Source organism: Hyaena hyaena, unplaced genomic scaffold, assembly GCF_003009895.1.
Source record: "Hyaena hyaena isolate Hyena2069 unplaced genomic scaffold, ASM300989v1 scaffold_1918, whole genome shotgun sequence".
Classification (NCBI taxonomy): Eukaryota; Metazoa; Chordata; class Mammalia; order Carnivora; family Hyaenidae; genus Hyaena; species Hyaena hyaena.
Genome location: NW_024082557.1, coordinates 13,262 through 24,950, shown reverse-complemented (window position 1 = coordinate 24,950; position 11,689 = coordinate 13,262). Strand labels below are relative to the sequence as shown.

Genomic DNA, 11,689 nt, shown 5'->3' with positions numbered 1-11,689 from the left:
ACCTACACTACAGTATATGTTAACTAACTTGAATTTAAATAATCATTTAAAAAATCATCATCTCTTCTAGTGACAGGCTGTATACCGTTTGGCAAAACTGATGGAGCAGAAAGAAGCTATGAAAATCTGATTCTGCTCAACAGCCATGAATCCCCAAATCACTAAATGGGAATGGGTCCCATATTAGTCTCTCCCATAAATACATGCAGAAGGCTGAGATGAGGGAGAGAGAGAGAGAGAGAGAGAGCGAGCGAGAGCGAGAGAGCGATCTTCTCTGCTGGGAGGACAAGGCAGTGACTGGCTCCTACTGTTCATTTAGAAATGACTAATATTCCTGTTTCATACGTGGGAACACTGAGAATCTAATTAGCCTGTGCTTTTTGAAGAGTTTTACAACGCTCTTCTCAGTTCCTCCACTTTATCTCTTGTTCTTTTGTGTGAATATTTCATATAAACTTGTTCATGAGTTCACTAATTTGGTTTTCTTTTTATTTTTTTCTAACTTTTTAAGTTTGAGAGAGAGAAAGCAAGCACAAGCAGAGGAGGAGGAAGAGGAAGAGGAGGAGGAGGAGGAGGAGGAGAAGGAGGAGGAGCAGGAGGAGCAGGAGGAGGAGGAGGAGGAGGGGGAGAGAGAGAGAGAGAGAGAGAGAGAGAGAGAGAGAGAGAGAGAGAGAGAGAGAGAGAATGAGAATATCCCAAAATCCCAAGCAGGCTCCGTGCTATCAGCCCAAACTGTGAGATTGTGATCTGAGCCAAAACCAAGAGTTGGGCACTTAACCGACTGAGCCATCCATGTGCCCCACTGATTTAATTTTCTTTATAAAGTCTGTTAACCTCCTTCATAATTTCACTTATAGACCAGGGTTTGTTAAAGCCAGAGCCATTGCACTTGTCTATATTTTCATATATTTTTATTGCTTTATTCTATTTAACATAATTATTGTAGATTCCTTTCTTCATGACTCCAATCTAAAAATATGCAGGACTTTTTTGGTCTTGTCTATATTTGTCTTTCCCCCCATTACTTTCCCTTACTTTTTTTCTTGTACACCTGAGATTTTCTTCTTCTCATTCTTCTTTTTTAAGACTTTACTTTTAAGTAATCTTGACTTCCAACATAGGGCTTGAACTCACAACACCGAGATCAAGAGTTGCATGCTCCACTGACTGGGACAGCAGGGCACCACTCAGATCTTCTAAAAGGGAGACACTGGCATTGATGTTGTGTTTTTGTTTTTAAATGTTTTATTTATTTTTGAGAGAGAGAGAGAGAGAGAGCGTGAGCAGGGGAGGGTCAGAGAGAGAGGGAGACACAGAATCCAAAACAGGCTCCAGGCTCTGAGCTGGGTGTCAGCACAGAGCCCAACGCGGAGCTCGAACCCACGAACCGTGAGATCATGACCTGAGCCGAAGTCGGACGCTTAACTGACTGAGCCACTCAGGCGCCCCTGATGTTGTTTTATATAGAGATGGTGACTATTCCCTTCCTTAGGCAAATAGAATTGGGACACATCACATTTTTCCCATTCAGTAATTGGATGCACTCTGTTGCCGGTTTGATTGGAGTGAATCTGATCTTCATGCCTTCAGGTTCATCCTTCTAAAATCACTGCAGAGGTGTTCCTGCTATTGGTAGTAATCTCCTCAAACCATGGTATTATATTACACCACCTCTCTTGCCAGTCTCCACCTAATAGACTATATTAGGAGCCCTGTTTTGGGGGACTCTTGCTGATTTCAAGCTGCCATGTCAGTCTATGTGCCCACCAGCTTGTTTTTAGTCCCTCATGATGTCTTTCTCCCTGAGATTGTCGGTGTCCATACTAAGCAATTTCTTTAGGTGTAGAAATGTCTGGTGATCTCCCCTCCCCTAATGACGGCTTTTATCCAGGTGGAATCTCAGTTCAGGTAGTCCTTTATGGTCCCACAACTCTTTAAACTTCAACAAATACAACTTTTAAGTTAATATTTAATTTCTACTGTTATCCCACCTCTACTCACCACACATTACCTGGTAGCAAAAGCCCCAATATTTTGTGTGCACAAAAGTCCAATTTATTTCTACTAGCCCAGAAAGGCTCCATATTTTTTCTGGGACTTCGTTCTCTGCCCCCCTGCTAATTTTCAGTTGCCTCACTAGAAAACCCAGTGTGGATGTGGCAATCATCTCACAGGATTTCCTGAGTCTCATGGATTGTACCTCAAAAACTCCTATTCAAACAGGTTACATGACAATGTCTTCAAAGGTCTGTATATTTTAACCAGGTTTTGATGTTGCCTTTTACGGGTCAGACCAATAAAATCTACTCGGTCATGGCAGAAACTGAACTTCTTTTACTTCAAATATCTTATCTTTTACTATTTAAAAAATGTTTAATTTTGAGAGACAGAGAATGAGTGGGGGAGGGCCAGAGAGAGAGGGAGACACAGAATTCGAAGCAGGCTCCATACTGACAGCTCAGAGCCTGATGTGGGGATTGAATTCACAAACTGTGGGATCATGACCTGAGCCGAAGTTGGACGCTTAACCAACTGAGCCACCCAGGCACCCCAAACTTTTTATTGTTTTTTTTAGGTTTTTAAACGTTTATTCATTTTTGAGAGACAGAACACAAGTAGGGGCGGGGCAGGAAGAGAGGGAGACACAGAATCTGAAGCAGGCTTCTGGCTCCCAGCTGTCAGCACAGAGCCCGACTTGGGGATTAAACTAATGAACTGTGAGACCATGACCTGAGCCAAAGTTGGACACTTACCCGCCTGAGCCACCCAGATGCCTCAAATATTTTATTTCTTAAAGTTCATTTGTTTTTGAGGGGGAGTGAGACAGATTCCAAAGCAGATTCCAGGCTCCAAAGTGTCAGTGCAGAGCCCAACATGGGGATCAAACCCACTATGAGATCATGACCTGAGCCAGAGTCGGACACTTAACCAACTGAGCCACTCAGGCACCCCTACTCCAAATATTTTAGCGCAAAGAATGCTTCAGTATTTAATTTAAAAATTTTTTAATTTTTTTTTTGTGGGGGGTGGAGGGGCAGAGAGAGATGGAAACACAGAATCTGAAGCAGGCTCCAGGCTCTGAGCTGTCAGTACAGAGCCTGATGTGGGGCTTGAACTCAGGCACCACGAGATCATGACCTGAGCTGAAGTCAGATGCTTAACCGAGTGAGCCACCCAGACACTCCAATGCTTCCGTATCTATATGTACAAAACATTTATATCCAAATTTTAAGAGCAATGAGTCTTTTTTTTTTTTTACAAATAGTTTATTGTCAAATTAGTTTCCACATAACACTCAGTGCTCATCCCCACAAGTGTCCTCCTCCATGCCCATCCCTCCTCCCCCCCACATCCATCAGTCCTCAGTTTTTGTCAGCATTCAAGAGTCTCTCATGGTTTGCCTCTCTCCCTTTCCCCCACCATTTCCGCCCTTCTTCTCCCCCTTGTTCCTCCGTCAAGTTCCTCTTAATCCTCCTATACGTGCAAACATATGGTATTTGTCTTTCTCTGCCTGACTTATTTCGCTCAGCATAACACCCTCAAGGTCCATCCATGTTGCTACACATGGCCAGATTTCTTTGTTTCTCATTGCCATGTAGTATTCCATGGTATAGATAAACCATATCTTCTTGATCCATTCTTCTGTTGATGGACACTTAGGTTCTTTCCATGTTTTAGCTATTGTTGAGAGTGCTGCTATGAACATTGTGGTACATGTGCTCCTATGCACCAGCATTTCTGTATCCCTTGGGTCAATTCCTAGCAGTGCTATTGCTGGGTCATCGGGGAGTTCTCTTGTTAGTTTCCTGAGGAACCTCCACACTGTTTTCCAGAGGGGCTGTACCAGTTTACATTCCCACTAACAGTGTAGGAGGGTGCCCATTTCTCCACATCCTCGCCAGCATCTAGAGTTCTCTGATTAAGGGCAATGAGTCTTCTGAGGACAAATCCTAAGCTGACAGTTTGGACTCCTATTGAATCCTTTATGTATTCTTACCTGACCTTGGTTAAATGTTCTGTATTTTTTGACGTGTGTGTGTGTGTGTGTGTGTGTGTGTGTGTGGTTGATAGGTTTGTATCAAACACTTAGCATGCAGATCCTTAGGCTCCACCTGCCTCTTACAAGATATACCAAGAATGACCAGTGCCAGGCTCTGATGGGCATCAGCACACATTCTATCTCTGTGCTTTTGAGCCTCTCCTCTCTAAGCCCTGGGTTTTCATGTTGATGCCAACATGTGAAATGCCTCATCACCAAAACACACATGGACAACCAGAGTACCTTTATGTGAGGACTATATGGGTATGTTACCAATTCTGTGTGGCCAAAAAGTATATAGTCATATGATCTGTATACAGTTGTGTTTCTCTGCGTCATCTGACTGTAAAGGTATTGGCCACTATTGAGTCTGCTCAGAGTGTGGTCAGGGTGAAAGGTCTACATGTGACTATCACAACATGTATGTTATCAAATGGTGTGTGTCAAGGGCGTTATGTTCACCATGGGATCAGCCTGTTTCAGAGGGTGCAGGAGGTGAAAACGAGCACATAAATGTCCACCTGGCAACAGTTCAAACCCCGGAGCACCAGTGAAGCCACTATAGGCCCACAGGGCACTGGGGAGCCTGGGAGAAGGGAAACTAGCATCATGGCATCAGGCCTGTGAGACTTGCTGGGCCCGTGGCAAGACAAGGCCAGATTCTGACCAGAGGGAAACCAGAATCCAGGGTCTGAGTGGTTCAGAGAACCAGTGATGAGGGCTTTGAATGGCAGACTTAAGTTTGGACACAATGTTGGAGCAGTCATCAAACTATGTAATGGAGGGGCACCTGTGTGGCTCAGTCCGTTGAGCAACTGACTCTTGATTTTGACTCAGGTCATGGTCTCACACAGTTCATGAGTTCGAGCCCACTACTGGGTGCTGCACGGACAGCATGGAGCTACTTGGATTCTCTCCCCCTCTCTCTGTCCCTCCCCTGCTCATGTCCTCTCTCTCTTCCCTCTCAAAAACAAATAAATATTAAAATATTTTTGAAACAACTATTTTTCTTCAATAGTTTGGTGGTCAATGATGTCACCTTCTGAGGCAGTGGCAGAGTGAGCATATTCACTCTGGAGCTGCGGATGGGATCTTCAAGACTGGGAGAGCCAGAAAAGGTAAGACTTCCTTCCAAAGTCAGCTCTCCCAGATCTCACTCTGTAGTGCCTGGCCAAGGAAAAGAAACATTTCTTGTCCCTTCTGCCAACCTGAAAACAAGAGCTGCAACAAGAAGCAGGTGAGTGTTTACTTAGGATTAAAGAATTGCAGTTTGGGGATACCAATTCCAGCAGTAACCAGAAAAGTGTCCCATCTGTGGGGTGAAAGCAGGGGGTTTTTCGAATAGGAAGAGAGATAATTACATGTCTTGGATAAGGAAAAATTACCCACTGGTACTAACTATGACCAATTCTGGAGAATGTCACAACACTGTGAAGAGTGTTATTCTGCTGCTTTTGGATGAAGTGTGTGGTGTACCTCTGTGAAGGCCATCTCATCTAATGTGTCACTGATGGTTGATGTTTTCTGATTTTGTCTGAATGATTCATTCATTGATGGAAGTGTGTATTTACATCCCCCTTCTTTTGCATACCTGTCTCTCCCTTTACATCTGTTCAAATTTGTTTTATATATATAGATGCTCCTATGTTGAGCGCATAAATATTTACATATGTTATATCCTCTTATTGAGTGGACTCCCTTATGGTTATGTAATACCCTCCATTGTCTCAATATTGGCATTTTAAAATAAATTTATACAGAATTCAGTCACAAACTATCTATGTAACAATCTTTAATTCATCATTACAACCTACATACATGGTTAACAATATGTAGTAATGACGCATCATGTGTTGTTTTTCATTTTAATATTTAAAGATACTTTCTAGTTGAGTCCAACCATCATATTTACTACTGCTGCATGAAAAATAGGTCCTGACCAACATCATGGACTTTTTAGCAACACCTTTGCTTCATATGCAGTTCCAAGAAATACTCCAATTGAAAACAAGTCATTGTTACAAAATTCTGAATTTAGAATTCCCAGATGATGTCAGTCCTACGTACTTTTCTTACATTTTTATAATAATAGGTTGTCAGGTAAAATTACAAATTAATGTCTAAACTGTATTAAGACCTTCTTGATAAATGTTTTTCCTAGTTAGGGATTTCTAATGCAAAGTCTAACCTTTCATCTGAATTTAGCAATGGTATATATACAGTGTGAGAAACTACATATTGACTAAGGAATTAAAAATCAATGAAGACTTCCATTCATTCACTATATATAGAGTGTGAAACTTCACATGCCTACAATAATGTTTCTACTAGTCAAGTTTTTTTTCATGCATATAACAATGATTAAGTTCTCCAGCATTAATTTTTCAGTTTTTCTCCTGGAGTGATCTCCTTCTGTAAAGATTTTCCTGTGTAATTTCCCATATATGGGAGATTAGATTATTATTCATACTTGATTTTCTTGTGCACCCCATGATCAGAGACCAGCTAATGTCTCTTCCTCCTTGAATATAAATATAGGGTTCCTCCAAATGCAGTTCACTCGTGTTGTGTAAGAGTAAATTAAAAATAAATGCATGTCCATAATGCATATGGCCATAGAACTTCCCCCACATGAGTCTTCTGGTTGATTTTAGATTAGAGCTGTGGCTGAAGGCACTTCCGTGTTCATTCACTATAATTAAAGTGAGTTCCCTCATGGTCTCTAAGATCAGATCTTGTAACAAAGGCTTTTCCACACAGATGACATGGATATGGTTCCTCTCCAGTGTGAGTAACCTCATGGTCTCTAAGATCAGATCTTGTAACAAAGGTTTTTCCACATAGATGACATATATATTGTTCCTCTCCAGTGTGAGTTCCCTCATGGTCTCTAAGATCAGATCTTGTAACAAAGGCTTTTCCACATAAATGACATATATATTGTTCCTCTCCAGTGTGAGTTCCCTCATGGTCTCTAAGATCAGAGCTTGTAACAAAGGCTTTTCCACAAAGATGACATATGTATTGTTCCTCTCCAGTGTGAGTTCCCTCATGGTCTCTGAGATCAGAGCTTGTAACAAAGGCTTTTCCACAGAGAGGACATATATATTGTTCCTCTCCAGTGTGAGTTCCCTCATGGTCTCTGAGATCAGAGTTTGTAACAAAGGCTTTTCCACAGAGGTGACATATATATTGTTCCTCTCCAGTGTGAGCTCTCTCATGTTTTCGAAGACAAGAGCTTTGAACAAAGGCTTTTCCACATAGATGACATGTATATGGTTTCTCTCCAGTGTGAGTTCTCTCATGGTCTCTCAGATTAGAGCTTTGAATAAAGGCTTTTCCACATAGATGACATGCATATGGTCTCTCTCCAGTGTGAGTTCTCTCATGTTTTCGAAGACAAGAACTTGTAACAAAGGCTCTTCCACATATAGGACATTTATATGGTTTCTCTCCAGTATGAATTCTTTCATGGTCTCTAAGACAAGAGCTCTGAACAAAGGCTTTTCCACATAGATGACATTTATATGGTTTCTCTCCACTGTGAGTTCTCTCATGTTCTCGAAGATTAGAGCTTGTAACAAAAGCTTTTCCACACTGATGACACGTATATGGTTTCTCTCCAGTGTGTGTTCTCTCATGTTCTCGAAGATTAGACCTTGTCACGAAGCCTTTTCCACATAGATGACATTTATATGGTTTCTCTCCAGTGTGAGTTCTCTCATGTCGTTTAATGGAACTTCGAACAAAGTTTTTCCCACACAGACGACATTCATAAGGCTTCTCTCCTGTATGAATTCGCTTATGTCTAGTTAAAGATGAAAAATACCTGAAGCGCCTCCCACACTGAGTACAAGCAAATGGATTCTCTCCTGTGTGACTTATTTTATGGGTATGAAGGTTGGCATTTCGGGTGAAATGTTTTCCACATTCATTACATTTATAAGGTTTCCGTACAGTGTGAGTTAAGACATGTTGAGTCAATGTGTAGGTGTGAGTGAAGATGTCATCATATCCACTATATAAAGACAGGTCTTCTCCTGCGTGACATTTCTGCTGTTGTGAAAGAGATGAGAGACTGTTATAGGACTTCTTTAAAAAATGCATGCATCCAGTTTTCTACCTATGAATTCCAGGCTGACCATTCAGAGATAATCTCCAACTAAAACCTCCCAAGATCACTTACATGCACATGCAGTGTTCATCTCCAGCATGCACAAAGATTTTTACCCTTGGTAGCATCTTTATTGGAGGGCTGAGTGTTTTTTAAGATATCATTGAGTCATGCCAATAAACCATGGTTATGCAATTCTCTATCAGAACAATTACAGCTTAAATCCAGGCTTATTTCTTCCTCAGATTTAAATTTTCAGTCACATTCTGTGGGAAGATACTTATAGCAATCTATAAAACTTGTTATATGATTCTCCTCAATCGAGAACTTAGGCTTTTCCTAGGCCATGAACATGGATAGGCAAAGTTTGTCCTCATGAAACTTACTACTGTCCAGCAGTTAGGGGGGTCCTTCGTGCAGATATCTTGCATAGATATTATTTCTTGCTTGTTATGGCTGTTTTTCATGCCTAAAATAATTGAAAAAAAGAAATAAACCAAAGAAACACCTTTAGTAGAGTAGGGGGATTAAAGTGTTGAAAAACGTACAAAACCAGGTAAGCACATATGACCAAATAATGCGAAATTGAGGAAAATACTGGTGAATAGAGATACATCTTAGAATAGTATGATTAGAACAAAATTCTGTTTAAGTTAAAGGAAAATAATATAACGAAGGGCTGTTGCAGAGAATATCAGAGTGGAAATCCTTAAAGAGACCAGAAATCATGACAAAGACCACAATGTGAAATTTGACCTCCAATAAGGACAGGAACAAAGCTTGCCTGAGATGAAATGTAAGTATAGGTACATGAAGAGAAATTGATGCCGGACAAATAATGACATAATTTAAGGAATGTTGTCTCAATGGCCACTCACAGTTTCTGAAGCTGTCGTTCACTCTAGGAAATCTGCACTGACATTAATAAGACCCTGCTTACTCACTAGCCTTCTCACACTGAGCGCATGTCTGCAGCTCACCTGGACTCCAACCTTGGGGAGGTCCTCTTTCTTCCCTCCACAGCTCCCCTCTTTGCTCCCACTGGGAGATCACATATGATCTGAAGAAATGACACCCTATATCAATGAAGAATGGTATGTGAATTTGCAATTTCTTGCTGAGAACAGCGCCTGATATTCTACTGTACAGGCTCCTGAGGAAGAACATCGTGAGCGTTGAAGTACAGCCCAGAGAATAACACCTTGAACACTAAAAATATGGATAAATGTTCTTAGGCTAACACTGCACCCAAATACACTAAGATCTCTGATTGTTGATGTTTCTACCCAAGCTGAGAGAGTGCAGAAGGCTTAGTGTTTGCATCCAGAAGGAAATAAATGTCCTCACAAGGGGTGAACATTATTTTCAAAGGAATACAATGAACATAAGTTCCGTCAGTATATTCTGTGGAGATTTATGTGGAAAGTGATACAAGATGTTATATTTTCTACTGTGCTCATGCTTCACCAAACTGCCCAGGACAGAAAATACTTAGATATTTATGTAGTCATTCAAAAAACATTCACTGTATTCCCAGCATTGTTCTAGGTCCTGGAAGATACACACCTGTGGCCAAGAAGACTATATTCAAATTATCATGTAACGCACATGATGAAAGTAAAGAAAGTTACAAGTTCCGTCTAGTAGTTGGAAATGCTAAAAAAGAATGAGTTAGGGCAGACAGCTGTATTAGAAAATGTGGAAGCTTTCCTGGATACAAGATTAATAATAAAAAGATGGATGGATGGATGGATGGAAGGATGGACGAATAGATGGCGACAGACTCACCCACAGAGACCAGATGACTAATGTTCTCCAGCGTCACATCTCTGTACAGTGTTCTCTGAGATGTGTCCATTAGGGCCCACTCTTCCTGGGTAAAGTCTACAGCTACATCTTTGAAGGTCACAGATTCCTACAATATCAAATATTGTCTCAGTAGGGCCAGGCTGAACAATCCCTAGGGCATAGCTGTCAATAAGATAGTGATAGCAGAGGGGAGAGCTGTATGTATAGAAAGCTCAAAACACTATTCGTGGTTCATATCAAATCTCATCTTGCGCTGATCTGCTTTCTGCCTTTCAGATGCGTTAAAAAAGAAATACACAATTATTCATTCAATGAGACTCATCATAAAGTACTCTCAATATGAAATAACCTGTCAACTTTCTAATAATCTGGTAATTTTGACTCCCTGGTTGGTGATTATATCCTAGGTTAAATAGTACTATTGAAAAGCACTGGCAGGCTCAGTTGGAAGACAGTATGATTCTTAGCCCCATGTTTGCTGTAGAAATTACTAAAAACATAAATAAATAAATAAATAAAGAGAGGGAGACAGAGATATCCAATGAGCTATGCGCAGATGCTTCTTTTACAGCAAACACTTGATATGTACAAGTGATAGGTATGTTAATACCAAAGATAGAGAACTATGAAGCAATGCCCAGCAGTCTGTAGTATGAACAACTTTTATGCAGAACTTGGGGTCACAAAGTGGCACCTCTCATCTAAAAACTCACTTGTTCTTTATAAGATATCATGGCAGACAGGTCCTGCGGTCCGGTTAGGGGCTCCTGAGATGGCTCGTCCGAAGGATGGCCCCACAGTGATCTCTCCTGCAGTGAGTTCTCCATTCTTAAAACCAAGGATCACTGCATCAATACTCTGTATGTCAGTCCTGTTTTTCTGTACAAAGGCAATAGAATACACTTCATTAGTTGTAGCCTCTCTTTGTCTTGTCAACATTGCAAGATTCTAAGTTGTATGCTAATTTCTATATATTTTCTGTGAAATGCAGAGTTAATTTTTCAATACCCCACAAGGCATTGTTTTCGGATTTCCAATTTTAATAAAGTTTAATTACAGAGAAGGGAAAGTGGGTAAAATGGGAAAGGATAGTAAAGAGGATTTAGTCATCTTTGGAAGTTTCTATAGTCAACTGTGTTTCCAAACCTTTATAGTAAGCTTAAAACTGAGGGGAAAATAAACGATTACTGATTCTTCTCATATACAAATGTTTCTTGTGTTCTCTGGGAAACTGTAGAGCTGATTGGCTGGAACTCCTGCCTCTTCAGTGGACTGTAAATTGCTGGTCCTGCTCATCTCTAGCACCTGGGACCACGTGCTAGGCCCACTGCACCCACTACTAAGGTCCATGGGTAAGTAATTTCCCAACCAAGTCCACTCTGGTTGGGAAAACCAGATAAGGAAAGAAAACTCTGCACATTTCTTTCCTGCAAGGACTTTTTTTTTTTTAATTTTTTTTTAAATGTTTAATTTTTTTTTTTTTTTAATTTTTTTTTTTTTTTTTATTTCTAGGAGAGAGAGAGAGACAGCGTGAGCAGGGAAAGGTCAGAGAGAGAGGGAGATACAGACTCTGAAATAGGCTCCAGGCTCTGAGCTGGCAGTCAGCACAGAGCCCGACGCGGGGCTCGAACCCAGAAACCGCGAGATCATGACCTAAGCGAAAGTCGGACGCTCAACCGACTAAGCCACCCAGGCACCCCTAAATGTTTTATTTATTTCTGAGAGAG

The 11,689-nt window shown here is 40.9% G+C and overlaps 1 protein-coding gene across 3 annotated transcripts in view; it reads right to left on the bottom strand.

Annotated features, from left to right (window-relative positions):
* Positions 1-5,814: 5,814 nt before the first annotated feature.
* Positions 5,815-11,689, bottom strand: part of LOC120226959 (zinc finger protein 596-like) — an 18,030-nt gene continuing 12,155 nt past the window's right edge. For all 3 annotated transcript variants that reach the window (XM_039225129.1, XM_039225128.1, XM_039225130.1), the window contains exons 3-6: positions 10,676-10,841; positions 9,942-10,068; positions 8,540-8,622; positions 5,815-8,095 (exon numbers count right to left, since the gene is read on the bottom strand). In XM_039225129.1, the coding sequence (XP_039081060.1) occupies positions 6,725-8,095; positions 8,540-8,622; positions 9,942-10,068; positions 10,676-10,789 (1,695 nt within the window). In that variant the 5' untranslated portion in view covers positions 10,790-10,841 and the 3' untranslated portion in view covers positions 5,815-6,724. The remainder of the gene's footprint in view (positions 8,096-8,539; positions 8,623-9,941; positions 10,069-10,675; positions 10,842-11,689) is intronic.